General features: G+C 41.4%; 1 protein-coding gene across 1 annotated transcript in view; it reads right to left on the bottom strand.

Annotated features, from left to right (window-relative positions):
• The window catches only part of LOC134608929 (collagen alpha-1(VI) chain-like), a 58,509-nt gene extending 33,021 nt beyond the window's left edge, over nt 1-25,488 (bottom strand). The window contains exons 1-2 of the mRNA XM_063452182.1: nt 25,360-25,488; nt 5,262-5,374 (exon numbers count right to left, since the gene is read on the bottom strand). Coding sequence (XP_063308252.1) covers nt 5,262-5,374; nt 25,360-25,473 — 227 coding nt within the window. The 5' untranslated portion in view covers nt 25,474-25,488. The remainder of the gene's footprint in view (nt 1-5,261; nt 5,375-25,359) is intronic.
• Between the last annotated feature and the right edge of the window lie 313 nt (nt 25,489-25,801).

The following is a 25,801-nucleotide window of genomic DNA, read 5'->3' as shown; positions in this document are numbered from 1 at the left end:
ATCGATAGAGACCACTAGGGTGGGTGTTTTTCGTGCTGACCAGGCGTCAGATTAGATCTATATTCCTATGGGTGTTCTCGATTAATTGCCGTCCTAGGAGGAATCCAACCTGGTCAGCATGTATCAATTTTGTTAAGAATGGATTTAATCTATCTGCCAAAATTATAGCTGTCGTGATTGATGAGTGATATCGCTTTATAGTTTTAGTGGGATTGGGTTTTTTTGCCCGACTTTGGCAGGAGCACAATATTTGCTAGGGACATCTCCCTCTCCGGTAGTCCTCCCTCCAAGAAATCATTAAACAGGAGTTCCAGTCTAGGTATAAGTTCCTCCCTAAAGGTTTTATAGCATCCCCCATCGAAGCCGTCAGGCCCCCAAGTTTTATTACTTTTCAGGCCCGATATGGCATTGTCAATTTCTTCTTTGGTAATTGTACCGCCCAGAAGATTGACCGCTTCTGTGTTAAATTTTGGTAATCCCAGGTCCTCCAGGAATGATTGTATATCATTGTTCTCATCCTCTGGTGTAGACAGGTCTCTAGGTGAATGGTTATATAACTTAAATAAAAGTCTGTCTTGAGTCTTGAGCAAGGTTTATGGGAGCGAAGAGTCCGACTCCGACACCTCACCCTCCACACAAAGGGGATATTAAAAAATTGTTGATAGATCTTCAAAAGGTATGGAAGCCCGATCTGGCTGGCATGCGCACCGAGGTCGACGGTCTCACTGCACGGGTTGCTAGGGGGGAAACTAGAGAAGAAAAGAGGGAGCAAGAGCTCATGGAGACTCGGGCCCAAATAGAGACCATGTCCCAACAAATTCAGAGACTCACCCGTGCGGTCACATCAATGGAAGCACGGCAGCGCAAGAAAAACGTACGGATCCGCGGGATACCCAAAAGAGTGGGCACAGAGACTATCCTAGATTTTGCCAATGAAATGGCAATGGCACTGGGAGTGCGAACTGCAGCAGGAGCCGTGCCCATCACGACCGCATTCCGAATACGGAAGGCCACAACGGCCCCTGCGGATGCACCCAGGGACATCATAGCTGTCACCCGGGACATTTCAATCAAATCTGCAATCCTGGCCCGAGCAAGGAGCACCCCTGACATCAGGGTAGAAGGCTGCTCAGTCCCGGTGTATGATGACTTACCCTTCAACGTCCTTCTAGAAAGGCAGAGGTTCATGCCCGTAATGAGGGTACTACGAGACAACGGGATCCGATACAGATGGGGAGCATCGGGCACTCTTGTGGTACAGCGGGGAAATACTGTCCTGACCCTATCAGTGCAGGAAGACCAGCCAGATTCCTGAAGGCACTTCAGTTGGCGCAGCAGGCCTCCTGTGTAACAACAGCGGACAACACCGGCGACTGAAGGAGCCAGCCCGGCACGGAGACGGATTACTGAGGCGGGAACTGCACATAAAAAGTAAAAAATGCTGAACCTACCATAGACCGGCTCGAATGACGGAGGGCTGGTGATACCAAAAACCCTCTGGGACATACCAAGACATACAGCACACTCTGTGTATTGCTCGAATTGTTAATACGGTACACCTCCAGTCGGAATTCTGATGTACCTGGGACGATACCTATCTTTAACATTCCAGGACCTACACCAAATGACTCCTACTGTTTGCCATTGCGCCGACCCAAAGGAGAATGTTGTGGTAACACTGTGTTTTATGTTTTAAGATTCTCTTGGGGACAGTATTGTGTTATACAAGAAAGGGCTGACGGGTCCAGCAGGGTGTGGGGTATCAGCCATACCCTAGGCGGAATCACAGGTTTCGCTGACTCCACTTGATACAATCAAGCTGACTATAGAAGTGCGGCGCTATCTCACTCACAACCACAGCCCCACTTGCACTGTTACCTAACTCACGACTTCTCAACAACGTATAGAGCCGGGCTGAGCAATGTACACCTACCTCTGCCCCCGATCTTGCATTCCCTGACGCATCTCACCTGCCACCGACCCAAGATAATCTGATGGCTAGAGAAAATGTACAGCTCTAGTTCATATAAAACAAACGCGCTAGCACACGAGACCCACAAACCGATAGCAGCTCCCCAAAGCCCAGCCGGATATACCGACACTCACTTACTTATAAAGCTGGGATACGGGCTGTCTTTTCTTACAGGTCAGTTGGCAGGTCACAAACGGGCATACTAGGAGCCTAGATACCCAAACATCTAAACATATGCGCTATATGGGGGCATACAGGGATAGAATGTTTGCCGTTAATTATGATTCACTCCAACACATCTTTCCTATTTTCGTTGGGATGTGTTTTTCCACCGGCCACGTCAGAGCCTGAATCGGGTTACACCATAGCGACAGCCCATACACCCACCGACATGCCCAACACTAGTAAGACCTAATAGAGTTATCTACGACTGGGGCGGTACCATCCCATCAGCGACCCCACTGACACTACCCTGCCATAAGCCCAAGCTTGTATATGTAAGACCACAATACCTTGAAAGTCTGCCTACATGTGCCGCAGTCACCCACTTCAGATTATGGGATTACCACAGAGAGCCAGCATAGCAGGGTCCCTCTAATCATGTTGTCTTATCACTATGTATTTTCTCCTGCTACCATAGACCGAAAATGGAAAAGTTACTGTTTATACCATATCTTGTTTATAATACCTGTCAAAGATATGCTTGCAACAGCTGTTGAGGCTGAGCAAGCCCATTGTTATTCTATGCACATCCCAAATAAAAATAAAGAATTACAAAAAAAGTCTATTCTAAAATAAGATAACTACAATAATTATTGACATTTTGACCCCACTGAGTCTTTTTCAAGCTTCTGATATTAAACATATATGATATTAAATATAGACATTTTGTAAATGTGGTTACAGGGACAGTGGCTCATACAGACGCAAGCTAGTATTAAGCACTACGGTGTCAATTAGCTAAGGCAGGAAGATAAAATAAATTGAATAATTAGAAAGGCTAGTCTAGTCTTCAACGTCCTTTAAAAAATATATACTTTATAGTATTTCTAAATGTGTTCGCTTTCTCTTTCCAATACACCGGGGTCAATCACACTAGTAAACTAAAATATTTACCAGTAAGCTGAGGATGTTTTCAGTATGCTATTCTGGACTAAAATATGATATTCCCTTTTAATTAATTTTGAATTCCCAGAAATCAACGCTTTTATGAATAGTGCAGATAGTGTTACATTGCGTTTCGGGGAAGAAAACAACACAGGTACAAAACGCAAACAAGAGGGCATATTAAAGGAGAAAATATAAGCCTCTAACATAAAAATACAAAAATGCAAATGATAAGTAGAGGTCAGTAATACGCAAACCTAGACCCAAATTAGGGCAGAGATAATTAGAAGAGGCAAATAAAAATGTTTCTTCAGACTTCATGTATTATTTAAGGTGTGTAGCATGCCTGCCCATGATTTGTTAGAATGCACAGGGCCGGATTAACATAGGGGCTGATGGAGCTGCAGCTCGAGGCCCAGGCCCATGAAATAGGCCCATTGATTTAAAAAAAAAAAAAATATATATATATATATTTTTTTTTTTTTTTACACACTACTCTTAGGGTTTCCACCTGGCTTTTATTTTATTGGCACAGCCAGTATTTGAGGCCGCCCTTGCCAGTGCCGATATTGCAGTCATACTGGCAATACAAATGCTTTTATGACTAGAGCAGATAGTGTTACACTGCGTTTCGGGGAAGAAAACCACACCGGTACAAAATGCAAATAAGAGGGCATGTTAAAGTGACATGGTGACCCTGGGAGACATGGGGACATAGACATATGGGAATACTGGGGGACACAGGGAGACATAGGGCATTGAGACACTGTGATACATAGGGTCACTGGGAGACCTGGGAACACTGGGAGACTAGGGGACACTGGGAGACATGGTGCACTGAGACACTGATATAAAGGGACACTGAGACCTGGGGTAATCGACAAATGGGGACACTGAGTCATGAGGGCACTGGGAGACATGGGGGTACTGAGAGACATGGGGACACTGGGACAGTGGGAGACTATACAGCAGAATTAAACCAAGTCGTTTTTTGGTGATTTTATAGCATTTTCTCTTATGTCACTCCTTTCATGTGATGTCACCCATACATAATTAGTTATGCGAATTAGTAAGGCCGGTATGTTTTTCCATGAAAGGTAGCAACCCTAACTACTTTTCACATACTGTTGCTTAAGTATGTAAACTTAAGAGGGATGTATGGGAACAAAACTTGTGTGGACTGGCTGACGATGAAATTAGTTAAGGTAATGCTGACTTTGGTCTCTCTAACACTGTTGTATGTTCCCTTTCTTCTACACTCACTACATACAGCTTTTCTCTGTCCCAGACTATATACCAAGAGCTGCCTGCTAGTAAGAAGGTAAAGAGACAAGTGGACCAGCGACTGCTAGGGGACAGTCCTTAGAAAGCGTTGAGCGAGCGCATCATAAGACGCATTTATGCCAAGCTCAGTGTGCTGTCTGCATACTATGCCCTTAGTTGGCCAGCTTGCATGATTGGCAGGCAGCCTGACCTGCCATCATGCCAGGCTAGCCTTCCTATTCTTTGGGCAGACATGCCCTCTTTTTGGGCATGTTCGCCTCTTTTGGCAGGTTACGGGATTTGTGTCAATGGCACACCCTTTTACCGCACCCATTGACTTCCTGCTTGACTGGACACTGCTGTTAGGGGTTATGGATTTACTTGAAAGATGAAAACATAAATTAGAGAGAGATTAGCATAGCGTATGTGTTTTCTTAAAGCTGCTGTTTTCTTTCCCTCAAGCACCATCTCCATCAGATACATGGCACTTGGGAGTGTTTTAGGTCGATAAGATTCTGTAATTAGGCCCATCATAATTGTCAGCACCCGGCCCACTGGGCTGTTAATCTGGCCCTGAGAATGTAGAATGTAAAATTTCTTTTTTTTTTATTTAAGGGGTATCAGGGTATTTGCAAGTTAATGTTATGAGTTTGATTGCATAAAATATGTGGCACAAAAGTTTTGATATTTGATATAAACCTGTGGAAAACATGCAGCAAAGCAGCACTGAGGGTCAGAAAACGTTGGTAGGTTTGAATTGTTGCCAGAACAAATATCTGGGACCGATCCTTTCAAAATGATTCAGTGGGTTAAGGCCATGCAATCAAATCATGTAATAAACTGTGTGAATCTTGCTCATGCTCATAAGATGCTCATAAGTTTGCAGAACACGCATGTTTAGAGTTCTAAAAGATCTTACCTTTTAAACTCAGCCAGTGTTTTAATCTTAGGGTCGTCCATTGACAGGAGTTCATGTTTCCCTTCGTGGCTGTATTGGATGATCCCAACACGAGTGGCAATAAGTTCCTTTCCCTGAAAATTAACAGAACAAAAAACATCACTAGATATGGTTATCTGGACATGAAATAAAAACATGAAGGAACCTACAGCTATTATTATTATGAAGACACTTATGTATTGACTAGTAGGAATTTTCGGGCAGGTGTGATTTACTAAGATGCGGATATATTTTCTATGGAAAATTTATTTCATATAACCATTCCTATATGATAAGGTGAATAATGTTGTCTTTTATGTAATCTTTATGAGTATATTACCTTGTCAGTTGACAGATACTACATATGTCATGTGAGTTACATAAAATACAAGTGTATAAATAAGATTATACAATTATATTATTGTCTATTACTGTTAACGATTACTTAATAGACTTGCAAAGTTCAGGGAATTGTCCCAAGGAACACAATTAGTATACTTAGAGATCCCCTGGAATAAAATACACTGATTAGTTCATGTATATATGTCAGAAATGCCCTAAGTAAGGGTTAACTTAACCTCGTATTCGTTATTCAGTAATGTAATGATTGAATGCTTAAAGGGACACTCCAGGCACCCAGACCACTTCTGCCCATTGGAGTGGTCTGGGTGCCAAGTCCCACTACCCTTAACCCTGTAACTGTAATTATTGCAGTTATCATAAACTGCAATAATTACCTTGCAGGGTTAAGTCCTCCCCTAGTGGCTGTCTAATAGACAGCCACTAGAGGGCACTTCCGGGATCATAGCACAGATTATATGTGCTATAGCGTCGCTGGACGTCCTCACGCTGTGTGAGGACCTCCAGCGTCGCAAAAAATTCCCATAGGAAAGCATTGAAAAGCATTTTCAATGCTTTTCTATGGAGAGATCTAATGCGCATGCGTGGCATTGCCGCACATGCACATTAGGTCTCCCCAGCCGGTGGGCGGGATCAGTCTCCTCCGCCGGCTGACATAATGAAGGGGAGGAGCGGCGGCTGAGTTTTCACCCCTCCAGCAACCAGGGATGGGAGGTGGGAGGGAGAGGGGACCTGCAGTGCCAGGAAAACTGATTGTTTTCCTGGCACTGGAGAGTTCCTTTAACTTTGTCATGTTGTTATAATCAAGTACTGCCTATCTAAAGCTTACTCTTGTCTTGAATAGTTCCTTGATTGAGTCTCCTGGCTTGCCTTGCTGTCTGTAACCTCCTTTATAGCCTCAGTACCCTTTAGTCCAAAGTAACCTGTCCAGTAGACATATCCATTTGTTTTAGGATGAATATGATTTTATCCGAATTTTCAGACTTTTCCGTATTCGTTTACTATAACCTAAACGAAAGTCCTACATACGAATTATATACGAAACGGCAAATGCTGAATGCATTACATTTTTGTTTCAGTTCATTTAGTTTATTACAAGGAGGGAGCTACCAGCTTGCAGCTCCCTTCTTGTAATATGTAAAAATAGAAGCGTCAGTGAGCAGTGCTCCCCGCCACTTCCTAAGCCCCCCATGTCCTCCCTCACTCAATGGGGTTTAATATGACCCCCCTATTAACATAAGGGAGAATAAAATCTCCCGAATGCCACTACTCGCTATGCCATGGGTGTCTCTGAAACTGCTATGTTTATAGAAAAAAGGGTTAAACCTAGCTGGACCAGGCACCCAGACCACTTCATTAAGCTGAAGTGGTCTGGGTGCCTATAGTGGTCCTTTAATACATGGTTGCAAATCCTTTGCAGTCAATTACATCCTGAAGTCTGGAACGCATAAACATCACCAGACGCTGGGTTTCATTCCTGGTGATGCTCTGCCAGTCCTCTACGGCAACTGTCTTCAGTTCCTGCTTGTTCTTGGGGCATTTTCCCTTCAGTTTTGTCTTCATCAAGTGAAATACATGCTCAATCGGATTCAGGTCAGGTGATTGACTTGGCCATTGCATAACATTCCACTTCTTTACCTTAAAAAAATCTTTGGTTGCTTTTGCAGTATGCTTCGGGTCATTGTCCATCTGCACTGTGAAGCGCCGTCCAATGAGTTCTGAAGCATTTGGCTGAATATGAGCAGATATTATTGCCCGAAACACTTCAGAATTCACCCTGCTTTTGTCAGCAGTCACATCATCAATAAATACAAGAGAACCAGTTCCATTGGCAGCCATACATGCCCACGCCATGACACTACCACCACCATGCTTCACTGATGAGGTGGTATTCTTTGGATCATGAGCAGTTCCTTTCCTTCTCCATACTCTTATCTTCCCATCACTCTGGTACAAGTTGATCTTGGTCTCATCTGTCCATAGGATGTTGTTCCAGAACTGTGATGGCTTTTTTAGATGTTGTTTGGCAAACTCTAAGCTGGCCTTCCTGTTTTTGAGGCTCACCAATGGTTTACATCTTGTGGTGAACCCTCTGTATTCACTCTGGTGAAGTCTTCTCTTGATTGTTGACTTTGACACACATACACCTACCTCCTGGAGAGTGTTCTTGATCTGGCCAACTGTTGTGAAGGGTGTTTTCTTCACTAGGGAAAGAATTCGTCGGTCATCCAACACAGTTGTTTTCCGTGGTCTTCCGGGTCTTTTGGTGTTGCTGAGCTCACCAGTGCGTTCTTTCTTTTTAAGGATGTTCCAAACAGTTGATTTGTCCACACCTAATGTTTTTGCTATCTCTCTGATGGGTTTGTTTTGTTTTTTTCAGCCTAATGATAGCTTGTTTCACTGATAGTGACAGCTCTTTGAATCTCATATCGAGAGTTGACAGCAACAGATTCCAAATGCAAATAGCACACTTGAAATGAACTCTGGACCTTTTATCTGCTCCTTGTAAATGGGATAATGAGGGAATACCACACACCTGGACATGGAATAGCTGAGCAGCCAATTGTCCCATTACTTTTGGTCCCTTGAAAAGTGGGAGGCACATATACAAACTGTTGTAATTCCTACACCGTTCAACTGATTTGGATGTAAATACCCTCAAATTAAAGCTGAAAGTCTGCAGTTAAAGCACATCTTGTTCATTTCATGTCAAATCAATTGTGGTGGTGTATAGAGCCAAAAAGATTAGAATTGTGTTGATGTCCCAATATTTATGGACCTGACTGTATGTGAATATATCCATTCTTTACTTAATCCATTGCCAAATTAGTCTTTGTCTGCACTACTATTTACTCCTTTTATTGTTACAGATATTGTTAACCTTGGCTCGGAGGACTGGGCCCACTCAAAAGATCTTCCACTAACGCAACTTGGCTCGGAGGACTGGCCCACTCAAAAGATCTTCCGCTAACACAAGCCACTACCTCATCATATTCTATAACCTCATTTTACCCACACATTGGACCTAACTTAGACCACACGACTACACAATAAGGTATTTTACAGTAGACAACATATTTTCCAACATTACACATGAAACTCTCATAAGTACAACTGTTAAACTACTTAAAATTCTTCCATCAGCCTCCTACCTAAAGATAACTCCCCTCAAAAACATTTCTACTAAAACAAAGTGATTTAGCCAACTGTCTAAAGTGTGGGACGGACAGAGCAGATTTTTATTATTGCTTCTGGGGATGTGTGAAAATGTAAACGTTCTGTAGCAGAGTCCATAACAAGAATAACAGGCAAATCTTTTCACATCTCTCCAGCACTGGCTGCATTGGGGGTGGGGATGCAGGATTCATGCCGGGTTTCTAGACTGACCCACATGATCCTAACTGCAGCATGGAAAAGCACACTACACCAATGGATTGACCCTTCCCCCTCACTTAATCTATCTACTAACCACAAAGCTGTCTTCCGTTTTCACATGGACTAGATAGAAGCCTTGCTCAATAAATGAACTTTAACAAAAAATTATTCTTTATTACGTGGCAACCTTATATTAATTCTTTCAATAATTCCACTCAGTCCAAAATGAAAGTTACTTTCAAATTTGCAGACCGGTATCTAACCACGGTCATAGCGTGCCACTCTCCCCATAGCAATATGATCCAAGCTCTCTTACACAGGGAAAACTGGATCTCTACCCCCCTGATAACATCATCTACCAGGTCACACAGAGGCACCTGCCAGCCATGAGATATAGTAAGCAAAGTTTTAACATTCTATTTGTCTTTCAGTAATCTGAGAGGAAAGACATGAATAAAATAAATAAATCAACCATAAACTTCAGAATGTTCAGCAAAATGTAGCCACTCACACATACAATAACTAGCTTGAAAAGTAAAACACAGATTAAGTGACTGGTTACAAAATATACCACTAGATGTCCTTCCATTTCAAGATATCAAACTTGCACTTTAACGTTTACTGTTAACGTTAGGAATATAAACATATGTTCAGAACATTAGAGTGTTGTACTACCAAGTTAGATTATTGGGCCCCCCAGGAGAAATAATCTTATGAAATGTACTTACTTTTTATCATGTCAGTGTTGGTCTTGCAACAGCTGCCACTTCTCCTCTGGCTGAGATCATCAGTACTGATGATCTCAGCTAATCTAATTTTTCTCCACAGTAAAGCATCTGTGGGCTAGTCCGCATGTGTGGCAATCGTCTCTCTGTGCCAACCAGTATCTCCTCATAAAGATGCATTGAGTCATGGGGAGTGTTCTCCATCTTCATGCAGAGCGTTTAGACCCGAACATTGGTCCTACAGGACCGAAATCAGGAAACCCCCCTCTGGTTGTTAGAGTGACAGCCGCTACATGTGGTCGTAGGAGGCAATGCTACACTGCTGAGTGGTGAACAATTAAACACAAAGCAAATCTATTCTTATATTATGATCGGAGGATGACTTTAACATTTGTGAATGAGAATAAACGGTAACAGGGGAACAGCTTAATATGTAGCGCAGTGATCTTAACCCAAATTTTGTACATTGAAATTGAAATTAGACACCAACAGCCTAACTATAACATTCATTTAATTTGTCTTGTAACATATCTATTAGTAATGCATACTATGCTTGCACAATTTGACACCACCAGGGCCGCCGTTCAAGGGGTCCATTCTGGTGGCCCATGCTGTTAGGGCAACCCGATGGAGATGGATTTTCAGGGGGCCTGATGAGCGCTGGGCACTTTAACAGCGCGACCGGGCCCCCTGTGATGAGATCACTGCTCGGAGGAAGTGACTGCCCTGGTCACTCCTCCCAGCTATCAGAGAGAGCCCGCGCGGAAAGAAGAGGAAGTCAGAGTGGGAACTCTGACTCCCACCAACCTCAGCCACCACTGGATCCCAGGGAATGTCACCCTCCTGCACCCAAAAGGTAGGAAACCGGAGGGTGACTAAAATATTTTGTATATGTGTGTGTCTGTGTGTGTCTGTATGTATGTGTCTATGTGTATGTGTGTGCCTGTCTGTTTGTATGTATGTATGTATATATGTATGTCTTTGTATTTATGTGTCTTGGGGTGTGTGTATGTATGTGCCTGTGTGTATGATGTGTGTCTATGCGTATGTGTGTGTGTGTGTCTGTATGTATGTGTCTGTGTGTGTCTGTATGTGTCTGTGTGTATGTGTGTGCCTGTCTGTATGTATGTGTCTTTGTATGTATGTGTATCTTGTGTGTGTCTGTATGTGTGTATGTGTCTGTGTGTATGTCTGTATGTGTCTTTGTGTGTGTCTGTCTGTATGGAAGCGGTTGTCGGCTCACGGCGAGCAGGTGAGCTCGTTTGTCGGCGAGGCTGTGCAGGTAAAGCATTGCGTTATCTCTACGCACGCAATAAATAAAGATTGGAAAAAAAACAACTTAATTATGAAAACCTATTCCGTAAGACTATTCACATTTACAGAGTGTAAGGGTGCAGCAGTCCTTATTTCAACCATTTGGAACCAACAGCAGCAGCCAATTTTGGATCCAGACTGAAAGACATATTGGTCTAGAACAGGGGTGCTCAAAAGGTAGATCGACAGATGTAGAACTACAACTCCAATGATGCTTTGCATGCCTTTAGAATGCTTCAGAATGACAAATTATCATGGAAGCTGTAGTTCTACAACTGAGGATCTACTTTTTTGGGCACCTCTGATCTAGAAGTTACTATCCAATTTTTACTGCACAAGTTACTTTAAAAAAAAAGCTATGCAATTTAGTTATATTTAGTTTTATTTTTTCATGTACACAAGTATATATTTTAATTAATTATTTAATTTACTTAACTTTTAACTCATTTTTTTTTTCTAATAATAATTATTATACTTAATTATCATAATTCATTATTTTTACCTGTATATTTTAAAGCCATGTTACACACTGGGAAATTATAGTAACTGGTTGTGACATCATGTGCTGACCTCACAATCCACTCACAAGATCTGAGTGGCTACTAAGGGCATGTTACGTTCTTCGGTAAAACAATTACATCTTGTCAGGGCTGTCAGCAAAGAGGTAAGGAGAGACCTGAGGGCTGACCATGAAAAGATGCGCTTTTTTATGTGTAATGGGATTGAACTGACTCTGTGTTGATGGGAGCTTGTTGCCTGTGATGGGATATCTGTGTATATAATGAAGGAAAATGTGCTGTTTGTGTGTTTGTCTATTTATCCATATATTTGTGAATGTGACTCACAGAAACACGCATATATTGTTTATTTTTTAATGTGTATTATAATATTTTGCAATAAAAAAAACTTTTTTAAAGGACACTTTAAGCACCAAAACAACTTTAGCTTAATGAAGCAGTTTTGGTGTATAGGTCACACTCCTGCAGTCTCACTGCTCAACTATCCACATTTTAGGTGTTAACTATTTTGTTTATGCAGCCCTAGCCCCTTCTTGTGACTTAGACAGCCTCCCTACACAGTTCTGTAAAAATAGATCTAATAATTAACCCTTTAAGGATGCAGACACTTGTCCAACTTGTTAACTAAAACATAACGTAGAATCTGCACTGTGTATTTGATCAACCATCATTTATAGCTTTTTGGCTCCTATACATATTTTTCAAGGATTGCAGTGGAATGATCTATACACCAAAACGTCTTAATTAAGCTAAAGTTGTTTTGGTGCATTGTGTGACCTTTTGAACAGTGGATAAATATATAAGCTATTTAATACAATTGATGACTATATAAGCTAATTAAAAAAGCTGAAGATTGATTGTCACATGAAGTAACCAACACAGTGGTTCAATGCCGCCCAAACGTCTGTAGTTTGGTTGTTGTTTTGGTGGTTAGAGTATTGTTTTAAGAATGTATTTTCATGTAAGCATATTTCTATTAAGTTTATATCTTTTCTACAAAATGTGTGCGCATTTGACCATATGTATAATGTCTAAATAGATAGATTGTTATAGTTTCATTGCGTGCCAGTGAAAGAAATAAACTGTGCCAGAACATGATGACATCACAATATTCCAGCGATGTCACAGTGGGCTGCACAAATAATAGCATTCAATGAGCTTCTAGTTATTCAATCAAGAATAATGAACATAGAGATAGCAACATGAAAATTCAGCTGATACCTATAGTTAACACCTTGTGACTCGATAAGGACAAGAGATCAATCGAAAAGTGTGATTATTGCATTGGCAGTCTGATTGTAGTATCAACATTCTAACCGAGCTTTGTTTTTCCAGACTTTTGATGTCTAATATGCTTAATATGTCTATAGTGACTATAGTAACCAGGGCCGGACTGGGAATGAAAAGCAGCCCTGGAAAAAAATTCCATACCAGCCCCGTAATGCATCGCGCCAGCATAGTGCGCAGATATGGAAGCGGGAAAAAAACTGAAAACTAGCACTCAAACATGAAAGAAATCGTTTGTGCATGGAGGGGTGCTGTGTGCGTGAAGGGGTGCTGTGTGCGTAAAGAGGTGCTGTGTGCGTGAAGGGGTGCTTTTTATGTGTGGAGGGGTTCTGCGTGCATGAAGGAGTTCTGTGTGCGTGAAGGTGTGAAGGTGTTCTGTGTGTGTGTGGGGGGGGGTTCTGTGTGTGTGGAGGGGTGCTGTTGGTGGGGGGAGGAGTGTAGTGTGTGTATGGGGGGGTTATAGCATTGATATATTTATATAAAAAAAACTTTTTTTAATCCCCTCCCCCTTTACCTTTGGTCAGGGTCCAGGGGAGAGGGGGAACTTTTCAATCCCTGGTGGTCCAGTGGTGGTGCGTGCTGTTCAGCCTGCAGCTCCTCTGGCTGCAGGCTGACTTCGCTCTTCTCCCGCGAGAACGGCAGGCAGGTCGGAGCGTTGCCATGGTAACGCACGGCAACGCTCCAACCTGCCTACTCGCGGGAGGAGCGTTCTCGCTTGCAGGTTCCTGTCAGACCGGGTAGGGGAACAGAAGCTCCCCTACCCAGTGGCATACACATGACCTATGGGGCCCCGGTGCGAAAATTGATCCCTGGGCCCCCCCCGCACGCTTACTCTGCGCAGGCCGGGGCCGCGACCCCGGTATGTACACCAGTGCATGCAGATGCACACACACTTAACCCCTTAAGGACCAAACTTCTGTAATAAAAGGGAATCATGACATGTCCTTAAGGGGTTAAAGGACCACTACAGACACCCAGATCACATCAGCTCAATGAAGTGGTCTGGGTGTCAGGTCCCTCTAGTTTTAACCCTGCAGCTAAAAGCATAGCAGTTTCAGAGAAACTGCTATGTTTCACTGAGGGTTAATCCAGCCTCTAGCGGCTGTCTCACTGACAGCCGCTAGAGGAGCTTCCGCGATTCTAAGACACTGAACGTCCATAGGAAAGCATTGAGTAATGCTTTCCTATGGGCGGTTTGAATGCGCGCACAGCTCTTGCCGTGCATGCGCATTCGGAGCTGAGCGGCGGAGGGATCCCCAGCGCCAAGGGAGCCCGGCGCTGGAGAAAGGTAAGTGCTGAAGACACACACACACTCTCACGAACAGACGCATATACACTAGCTAACAGACACACACATTTACTGACAGAGACACACTCAGCGACAGGCATACATACACACTCACTTACAAAACATACACTCTCACTGACAAACACACACTCACTAACAGACATCAAACAGACTCACTAACACAAACACACTCAGTAACAGACTCACTGACACTCACTAGCAGACACACACTCACTGACACTAACACTAACACTCATAGTAACACTCACAGTAACACTCACAGTAACACTCACAGTAACACTAACACACACAGTAACACTAACACACTAACACTCACAGTAACACACACACACACACTAACATTCAGAGTAACACTAACACACACACACACACACACACTAACACTCACAGTAACATTAACACTCACAGTAACACTAACACACTCACACACACTAACACTCACAGTAACACTAACACACACACACACACACACACTAACACATTTTTTTTTTTAAAAATGTAATCCCCCCAGCCTCCTTACCTTTTGGAGAGCTGAGGGGATTCCCTGGGGTCCAGTGGTGCTGCTGGGCCCCAGGGGGGCCGGTCACCCGGCGGGCAGGCAGGCTGGCCGGTGCGCGAGGGAGCACTCTCCCCTGAGTGCTTCCTCTTCAGCTCCCTCGCGCGCCGCGTACTGATACCGGCGCCGGAAGATGACGTCATCTTCCGGCTCCGGTATCAGTGCGGTGCGCGAGGGAGCTGAAGAGGAAGCACTCAGGGGAGAGTGCTCCCTCGCGCACCGGCCAGCCTGCCTGCCCGCCGGGTGTAAGCAGGGCCAGCCTCGGGGGGCCCCCAGGAGAAGAGGTTGGCCCAGTGCCACTGCCCCAACCCGGTCTGCCAGCCCGGCCACGCTACATCCTGTGACCGGCAGGAGGGGAGCGCATCCCCTCCTGCCGGTCACCCTGTAATTGCGGCCCGGGCTGGTGCACACTAGGCGGCCGCGCACCGGCCACCTAGTGTGCCGGCCCACCGGGAAATTTCCCGGTGTCCCGGTGGGCCAGTCCGGCCCTGATAGTAACTGCAGCAATTTGCAAAAATAAAAATAAAAAAATGACAGCACCTATAAGATGACACCTCTAGGGACGAGCAGGATATTTTCATACCCCGTTTACCGTCCTAAATCCACACTACTACAATAGAAATCTGTCCTCTCCCCTAGATAAGGCCAAAGCTCTGGCCATGCTCAAGAGTGGATTAGTGGATAGCATCTCAGCAGGTAACTTCAAATACTTTGATTCACAAAACTATGAAATATGCTTTAAACAGGCTTATAGTAGTGGCTACCATTATCTAATTTTGTAGTTCAATTAATCCTATATACAGTTCCACTAATTAAACTTATCCTGAGACTAGGGGATAAACTACACATGTGAACTATATATTCCATAAACTCCAACTGGATATAGAACTTTATGAGATAAAAAAAACTATTGACCGGAATATATAATGCACCCTGTTAAAAAAAGTTTTATTTTTTAAAGGGATACTACAGTCAGCAAAACAACTTTAGATTAATGAAGCAGTTTTGGTGTATAGATCATGCCTCTGAAGTCTCACTGCTCATTTCTTTGCCATGTAAGAGTTAAGTCACTATTGTTTGTGTTTATGCAGCCCTAGATTGTGACCCACACAGCCTGCATAAAAAAATGCTTTCATTTTCAACCAAATGCAAACTTACATTAGAAGTATTTATCGCCTGCTCTGTAAATTGAACTTTAATCACACACGGAAAGCTCCTGCAGGCTCCAACAGGCTATTGACAGAGCAGGAGACAATACATCCTAAATTAAACAGAGTGTGCAATAAAGGAAGTTTAAACATTAAATCTCTCTTTACAGAAGTGTTTAGTAGGCATGTCCATGGGGAAAATTTTCGGTTTGGCATTCTGAAATGCGGGACTTCTGCAATTCGGCACTTCTGCACTTCGGCACTTTGGCACTTCAGAACTTTGGCACTTCAGAACTTTGGCACTTCAGAACTTTGGCACTTCAGAACTTTGGCACTTCAGAACTTTGGCACTTCAGAACTTTGGCACTTCAGAACTTTGGCACTTCAGAACTTTGGCACTTCAGAACTTTGGCACTTCAGAACTTTGGCACTTCAGAACTTTGGCACTTCAGAACTTTGGCACTTCAGAACTTTGGCACTTCAGAACTTTGGCACTTCAGAACTTTGGCACTTCAGAACTTTGGCACTTCAGAACTTTGGCACTTCAGAACTTTGGCAACTTCGACACTTCGGCAACTTCGACACTTCGGCACTCCGACACTTCGGAACTCCGACACTTCGGAACTTCGGAACTTCAGAACTTCGGCATTTTGGAATTTCGGGACTTAGGCACTTCTCTTGCAGCCGCTTAGTAGATAACTCCCTAATTCCCACGGTATTAGGGAGTTATCTACCAAAAGGCTGAAAGACCTAAATTGGTCTTTCAGCCAAATTTACTAACATTAAGTAATAATTAGGTGGATTAAGTAACCAATCAGAGAGTTATGAGTCAAATTACACAGCGTGGGAAAATTCCAAATAACTTTTCCACGCTGTGTAAAATGACACAGAGCGCTCTTTTTTTCAAGCCAACCAATCAGATCACTGTGACAGGTAAATGTAGAGACTTACCTGTCAGTCTCTTCATTTACCTGTCAGAGCACTCTGATTGGATGGCTTAAACCCACCAATCAGAGTGCTCTGAGCCTAATTGCAGGGCGGGACAAGGTTTTATAAGCGGAGCCCTCCATGGGTGAAGATGGTCAGTTTTATTTTTTTTTACAGGTACTTAGTTAAAGGTCCCCCCTCATTATTTTTAGGGTGAGGGGTGACTAGGGGTTTGGGGACCCCTAGTCACCTGGGGGGGTAACATTTTTATTTAGGGCCCCCACGCACCAGTCAGGGGTGGGGGCCGGCGGGAGGACAATAGGTCCCTCCCTTTTATTTTACTGAAGGGCCACCACCTACCGCTCAGGGGTGGAGTCCAGGGGGGAGGAGATTAGGTCCCCCCCTCTTATTTTACTGTAGGGCCCCCACCCGCCATTCAGGGGTGGGGGCCGGGGGGGCGGGCAATAGGTCCCCCCTTCAAGTTAGAAGCCCCCACTCACGCAGCACAGGTGGGGGCTCAGGAGGGGGGACCTTTAAGTGAGTAGCCATAGGCTGCTCACTGTTTAATAGACATACCCCTACTCGCGGTATAGTGAGTAGGGGCATCATTTACTAATACTAAGTAATCTTTACTTAGCATTAGTAAATTTGGCTGAAAGACCAATTTAGGTATTTCAGCCTTTTAGTAGATAGCTCCCTAATACCGTGGGAATTAGGGAGTTATCTACTTATTTATCACTGTCATTACACTGACTGGCTAAGTAACTTACATTTTATATGAATGTATGTTACTTGATTCTTGTAAGTGTTGCAAATGCTTACAGCTGAATCCTGGCTATGTTTGGATACTTTTTATTTAAAATTGTATACAGTGTAACATTCTTCATTCTTCCACTGGGTAAGTATATTAGTTCTTAGGCAATACTGTGCTTCGGAAATTCGGTAATTTCGGAACTTCGGGACTTCGACCATTCGGCAATTCGGTAATTCATCTATTCGGACATTTGGAAGTACCCCAATGTCCGAATTGCCCGAATATAGTCCGAATTAACATTCGGACCGAAATGAATTACACATGTCTAGTGTTTAGGAGGGTTGTGCAAGCCAAATCCTGGAAGGTATAACTAGGGCACTATAAACAAAGTGATTTACTTCCTAAATGGCAGATAATTGAACATTGAGACTGCAGGGGCATGAGACACACACCAAAACTGCTTCATTTAGTTAAAGTTGTGTTGGTGCCTGTTGTGTCCCTTTAAATGTTTGGATCTTGTTGGTATGTTAGTCTGTATAACATATTAGGGGTACCAATTTTGGGACAGCTATTTTAAAATGAAGCAATGACCAGGAACAGTCTATATATTTTCTTTGTGATTACTCCACTTTTATAAGTTGGACCCAAAATTGCTCTTTATACATTGACTCCTAAATGCTAGTTTGCTCATATGAGATGCAAGGTAAATAATCATATTTTGTAACTATAATTTAATCACGCTATGACTTTAACCCAAACCTGAACTAACTTAAAGAGACACAGTAGGCACTGTAATTGCTTCATCTCATTTGAGTGGTTATAGTGTCTGGAGTCCCTTGGTGCTGTCCTTCCATTAAGCTTTAAACCAATTTTCTAGGCCTTGATTTAATAAGCTTGCTAAACAATTCCAATCTGTTAGAAGAATATTTCAGAAGCCACCATTAAAGTCTACGAGAATTTTTGTAGAAATTTAATTTGCAATAGTTTTTTTCTAACGAATTGGAATGATTTGGAAAGCTTATTATATTCAGACATTAATGTTTTAAATCAGCTTGACCCCTCTGTGCTGATTGGGTTAATTATGAAGTATTAGCCTGAGTAGTAATGGGCAGTTGTGATTGGCTGAGAGTGTCAGCTGACTACTTTTAGCTTACAAATGGAATAAACGCAGGCAACACTCAAATAGTAAGGATGGTATATTTATTGATAGGTGAATCACCCCATAGAAAGTGCAACTTTTCGGCTCAGTGGAGCCTTAATCATGCATATGGATAACACAGTGCAAATGTGCATATATATAACCCCACAACCAATTAATGCATCAATAAAAATAAAAGCAGTATCTAAATGACAGACATAATATCATTAGTAAAACATGACATGGTGTTTTTCAAAGTATGAAGCAGTATAGCTAAATACATGGTATGGAATTTGACAAGGCATAAGATGGTATGTTTTACTGTTAAAGGCACAGTGCAATAATAACGGTTATATTCCAGCAATTTAACTTAACCCCTTAAGGACAGAGCTTCAGAAGCTTGACTTACGCTTAATGACACAAGCAATTTTTGCATTTTCTTGCTGTTTGCGTTCAACTGCAATTTGCATCTCTCTCATTTATTGCACCGACACATATTATATACTGTTTTTTAAAGGACAGAAAGGGCTTTAATTTGATATAACATATATATATATATAAATGCTTACTTATTATAAAAAAAATACAGAAAAATGCAAAAAAAAGAAAAATATTGTTTTCTTTTTACAGTTTTTGCAATCATAATGTGTGCATAATTAGTGCAGGTTAAGGAAAGTAATTAAAAATAAATTCATTTATTTGTTCTGATTTACAGAATATATAATGTGTCTGGGATTTTAAGTTTTTTTTGGTAGTTACAGGTCACAAAGCACAAGGAGTAAAATAAAATTTTAATGTGGAGCGATTTTAGAATTTGGTATGTTTGTCTTGTAAGCCTAATAGCCATAAAATAAAACAAAATTGCCACACAAAAGTATATATTTATATAAAGTAGACATCACAGGCTATTTACCTAAGGTTGTTTTGACACTTTCTACGTAGCCATTTTACCGCCAACCTCTGCTAAATATTGGAGTAAAATTGTGTTTTTTGGGGGTTTTCGCACACAAACGTATAACAAAGAACTTCTCATGTGTATTTTGTAAAGTTGGTGTGTGCTATTCCTGTACAAAGTTTTATTATGTGTTCAGTTACTTCTGCTGAGTACAACGGTACCCCCATTGTATGTCTTTGGCACTATTTCGTGAAGCTACAGTGCCATATAGGAGACCTGTCCTTTTCAGTATTCACAGTAGAATTTTGAGAGACGGATTTAATGAGCCTATGCTTCTATTTGGGGTATTATAACAGTTTGACTGTTCAAAAACCCCCACAAAGGCCTACCATTTGTAAAAGTAGACACTCCAGGGTATCTCATAAGGTGCATATTGTGCCTTAACATGCCCCCATTTTTTTACCATTACATGCCAAAGTATGTGGTAAAAAATAATTTTGTGAATTTTTTACATACGGATTGCATTTTTGCTGGGCATTTTGTATATTTCATATGTGCCACTAAGTTCAAACCCCCCAAATTATGCTCAGCTAAGTCTTCTGAGTAAAAGGACACCCCCATTGTATGTCTATGGCACTATTTCGTGAAGCTACCGTGCCATACAGGAGACCTGTCCTTTTCAGTATTCACAGTAGAATTTTGAGAGACGGATTTAATGAGCCTATGCTTCTATTTGGGGTATTATAACAGTTTGACTGTTCAAAAACCCCCACAAAGGCCTACCATTTGTAAAAGTAGACACTCCAGGGTATCTCATAAGGTGCATATTGTGCCTTAACATGCCCCCATTTTTTTACCATTACATGCCAAAGTATGTGGTAAAAAATAATTTTGTGCATTTTTTACATACGGATTGCATTTTTGCTGGGCATTTTGTATATTTCATATGTGCCACTAAGTTCAAACCCCCCAAATTATGCTCAGCTAAGTCTTCTGAGTAAAAGGACACCCCCATTGTATGTCTATGGCACTATTTCGTGAAGCTACAGTGCCATACAGGAGACCTGTCCTTTTCAGTATTCACAGTAGAATTTTGAGAGACAGATTTAATGAGCCTATGCTTCCATTTGGGGTATTATAACAGTTTGAATGTTCAAAAAAAAACCACAAAGGCCTACCATTTGTAAAAGTAGACACTCCAGGGTATATCATAAGGTGCATATTGTGCCTTAGCATGCCCCCATTTTTTCACCAATATATGCCAAAGTATGTGGTAAAAAATAATTTTGTGCCTTTTTTGACATACGGATTGCATTTTTGCTGGGCATTTTGTATATTTCATATGTGCCACTAAGTTCAAACCCCCCAAATTATGCTCAGCTAAGTCTTCTGAGTAAAAGGACACCCCCATTGTATGTCTATGGCACTATTTCGTGAAGCTACAGTGCCATACAGGAGACCTGTCCTTTTCAGTATTCACAGTAGAATTTTGAGAGACAGATTTAATGAGCCTATGCTTCCATTTGGGGTATTATAACAGTTTGAATGTTCAAAAAAAAACCACAAAGGCCTACCATTTGTAAAAGTAGACACTCCAGGGTATATCATAAGGTGCATATTGTGCCTTAGCATGCCCCCATTTTTTCACCAATATATGCCAAAGTATGTGGTAAAAAATAATTTTGTGCCTTTTTTGACATACGGATTGCATTTTTGCTGGGCATTTTGTATATTTCATATGTGCCACTAAGTTCAAAACCTCCAAATTATGCTCAGCTAAGTCTTCTGAGTAAAAAGACATCCCCAATGAATGTCTTTGGCACTATTTTGTGAAGCTACAGTGGCATATTGGAGACCAAGCCATATCAGTTTTTACAGAACTTTGAATTTTGACGCTGGGCCTATGTGCAATTTCCAAGCATCTTCGTAAGTTTTAAATTCAAACTACCCCACAAAGGCCTACCATTTCTTAAAGTAGACACCCCAGGGTATTTCAAAAGGCATATTTTGAACCTTAGCGTGGGATAATTTTTCCGCTAGCTTGTACCAGGTGTAGTGGTAATGAGCGTTTTTTCTGCCTTTTTGACACACAAAGTGAGTTTGCACAGTATATTTTGCAAACCTTATGTGTGCTACGACTGTATAATACTTCATATGTTGCTCAGCTATGTCAGCTGAGTATAAAAATACCGTTGTATGTACCTTTGCCAGGTATATGTGGACATCAGAGGGGCACATTTGGGACATAGTCATTCCAGTTTTTTTCAAACTTTAAATTTTTACGCTGTGCCCATGTCCCATTTTAGAGTATTTTACCAGGCTATATAATTCAAACTACCCCATAAAGCCATACCATTTCTTAAAGAAGACATCCCAGGGTATTTCAAAAGGCATATTTTGAACCTTAGTGTGGGATCATTTTTCCGCTAGCTTGTACCAGGTGTAGTGGTAATAAGCGTTTTTTCTGCCTTTTTGACACACAAAGTGAGTTTGCACAGTATATTTTGCAAACCTTATGTGTACCACCACTCTATAATACTTTATATGTTGCTCAGCTATGTCGGCTGAGTACAAAAATACCCCCGTATGTACCTTTGCCAGGTATATGTGGACATCGGAGGGGCACATTTGGGACACATCCATTCCATTTTTTTTCAAACTTTAAATTTTTACGCTGTGCCCATGTCCCATTTTAGAGTATTTTACCAGGCTATATAATCCAAATACCCCATAAAGCCATACCATTTCTTAAAGAAGACATCCCAGGGTATTTCAAAAGGCATATTTTGAACCTTAGCGTGGGATCATTTTCCCGCTAGCTTGTACCAGGTGTAGTGGTAATGAGCGTTATTAAATTAATTTTTTAACTTTTTAAAACTTTTTTACTTTTTAAAACTATTTTTTAAACTTTTGTTTTGCTTATTCATTTTTTTAAAGTTTCCTAAACTTTCATAAAACATTTTTTTACAGATTTAAAATTTTTCTAAGCTTTTTCTTTTACCGTTAACCCCTAACTAGCAGTAAGCAGCACTAACAGTAAATTCTCCATTTTCCCATAACTCCCACCCACCCCAGCTAGCAAAATATTTAATTATACAATATTTAAATTAGTTAATTAAATTAATTTAACCCCTGAGGGTTAAAAAATAAATAAAAGTTAATCGTCAGGGGTTAAAAAAAAAATTAGATCACAGTATAATACTGTGATCTGTATTTTGATCACTGTAGGCAGTGATAGACTGGCAGGGAAGGGGTTAATTTTTATTTGGACTGGGTAAAGGGTTTATTTTTTTTTAATTTTTTACTTAAACGTTATTAAAACTTTTTTTTAACTTAATTTTTTAAATTTTTAAAGCTTATTTTAAAACTTTTTTTAACGTTAACCCCTAGTTAGCCTAACACTAAATCCCCCAATTCCCCACTAACTTCCACCCTCCCCAGCTAGCTAAATTTATAATTTTAAAATATTTAAATTAATTAATAAAATAAATTTAACCCCTGAGGGTTAAAAAAAAAAGAATTAACCCTCAGGGGTTAAAAAAAAAAAAATCAGATCATATTAAAATGTAATCCCTGCCAATTGATCACTGTAGTCAGTGATCAATTGGCAGGGAAGGGGTTAATTTTTTATTAAAATGGTAAAAGGGGGGTAAAGAGGGGTGGGATTTTAAATGAACTTTATTTTTTTTTCCACCAGGGGGCAGGATCAGCACTGATCCGTCTCCCTGCACTTCACACTGAACCCGGAAGTGCAGGGAGGCGGAAGGTAAGTATACAGAGCACATGTGCCCGCTCTGGCATGCTGTCAGAGCGGGCACATGTACTGGGACAGCCCGATCCGGTGCTCCCGGTCTGCCTCTAATACAGAGGCAGACCGGAGCACCATTAACCCCACGATCGCCGCGATTGCGGCGATCTGGGGTTAATTTTACCGCGTGACGGACGAGGTCCGTCATCCGTCGTTAAGGGTATCCCCTGGATGACGGACCTCGTCCATCACCCGTCGTGAAGGAGTTAAAGGGACTCTCCAGTGCCAGGAAAATAAACCAGTTTTTTCTTGTACTGCAGGACCCTGCAGTGCCCCCTCCCATGTTGCAGAAGGGGTTAAAACCCCTTCAGTGACTTACCTGAATCCAGTGAATCCGATGTCCCTCGTAAGCATTAGACCTCCTATGGGGATTCAGGCGATGATGGAGGTCCTCATGCATAGCGTGAGGATGTCCAGCATCGTTTAAAACACTTTTCATCTTTTAAGAACACGGAAGTCCCTCTAGTGGCTGTCTATCAGGAGGACCTAACCCTGCAAGGTAATTATTGCAGTTCATAAAAACTGCAGTAATTACACCTGCAGGATTAAGGATGATGGTACCCAGACCCCTCCAATACGCAGAAGTGGTCTGGGTGCCCAGAGTGTCCCTTTAAACATTTAGAGCCATCTTAATCAATGTATTGCAGATGGTAGAAGCATGAATCTATAACAAATGTAGGAAAATCACAGCATTGCATCTGATCCAATGTCAGCAAGACATTCTCTTATTATATATAAAATAAATCTATTTATAATCTCAAAATAGGTCATATGCAATTATGTAATATAAGCAGATAGAAACTGTATTATCTAAATAGTCAAGTTCTCACCATCTGAGACCGCCATGAATATGGTGGACAAAAATTGAGATTAGACTTCTAAGTCAAACATGCTAAAAGCTAAATAGGAAAAGTAATCAATCTAGTTCCAGAAGCAGTGTATATAGGTCATATGCAATTATATAATATAAGCAGATAGAAACTGTATTATCTGAGGAATCAAATTCTCCCCAAAAGAGAATGCCATGAATCAGGTGGACACAAAATTGGGATCTGATTTATAAGTCAAACATGCAAAAGTGTAAACAGGAAAAGCAATCAATCTAATTCCAGAGGTAGTGTATATAAAAGAGATCGCAGAAAAGAGGTAAGGGAAAATTCTCAATTGAGTCCATTAAGCCATAAAGTGTCTAGCGTATGAATCCAAAAGTCCTCCCTCTTTTTGAGTGAGCTTTGTCGATTACCTCCTCGCCTAACTGATGGTATATGGTCTATTATTTGAAAATGTAATTTAGATATGTTTTGATTACATTGTAAAACAGGAGCAGGAATAGGTAGAATTGTTTGGTTCTTTGGTTTGGTTTTTAAAGTTTGATCTATAATACATTGAGACTGCTTCTTCTATGATAGTGTAAATCTCCTTAATGAGTGAAGGTGTAGGATCTCTGGGACAAGTGTTAGTGTGCCCTAATTGTGGCGCAATTTCTCTAACATAGTCAATCCTATTCAGGACCACCACATCCCCGCCCTTATCGGCAGGCTTAATAATGAGGTTACGGTTATTCTTTAAAGATTGTAAAGCCTTATACTCCTCTTTAGTGAGGTTTGGGCTGTGATGGCCATGAGCAGAGGAATGCAACTTCTCCAATTCTTTATGGATGAGCCTTTACGACAGCGCCCCATTTCTGGTATGACTTAGATGGTATGACTTATGGCTAGATGGTGTGTAATCTCTGTCTGTGTGGGTGACCAGGAATCATTATTTAGTGTTAAACTGCTTGAAAATGATTTAACACAGAATGGAGGGAAAGTACTACGGGACTCAAAGAGATGAAACAGTTCTAGTACCTACAGTGTCCCTTTAACCCCTTAAGGACACATGACATGTGTGACATGTCATGATTCCCTTTTATTCCAGAAGTTTGGTCCTTAAGTGGTTAAATAATGTATAATATGCAATGAATTACCTTTTTTGCCCCATTTTTTGTTATCTTGCTGATAATACGAATGATGAATTCCTTCTGTATTGTGAAATTATGGAGCCCCACACTTTCAGAACTATCCAGAACAAAGAACAGCATGATTGGACCACAGGGACATTCTGTAAAAGGAAATGCAAGTTTTACTGTTTTTAGACTGCACAACTATTAGTACAAATATTAACAGAATATTTTATTACACAATCTACATATTCATTTAGTCAAACAACTTATAAATATATTAGCTTGTTGCTAGAGTTGTATGTGAGGCTCTGACAAAGCTTCACATTTTCCCCTTGTTCTCTTATCTTTGACGCAATTTACTTTTTTGGATAACCTTTTCAAGCAACTGGCAATGTCATGTGTGCTGGGGGTGTAACTCACCCCCAGCAAACACGTGCTCATTTCTCAATATGTGCAGTGTTTCAAG

Source organism: Pelobates fuscus, chromosome 4 (assembly GCF_036172605.1).
Source record: "Pelobates fuscus isolate aPelFus1 chromosome 4, aPelFus1.pri, whole genome shotgun sequence".
Taxonomy (NCBI): domain Eukaryota; kingdom Metazoa; phylum Chordata; class Amphibia; order Anura; family Pelobatidae; genus Pelobates; species Pelobates fuscus.
Note: the sequence above shows the minus strand (reverse complement) of the source record. Positions and strands in the feature narration are given on the sequence as shown.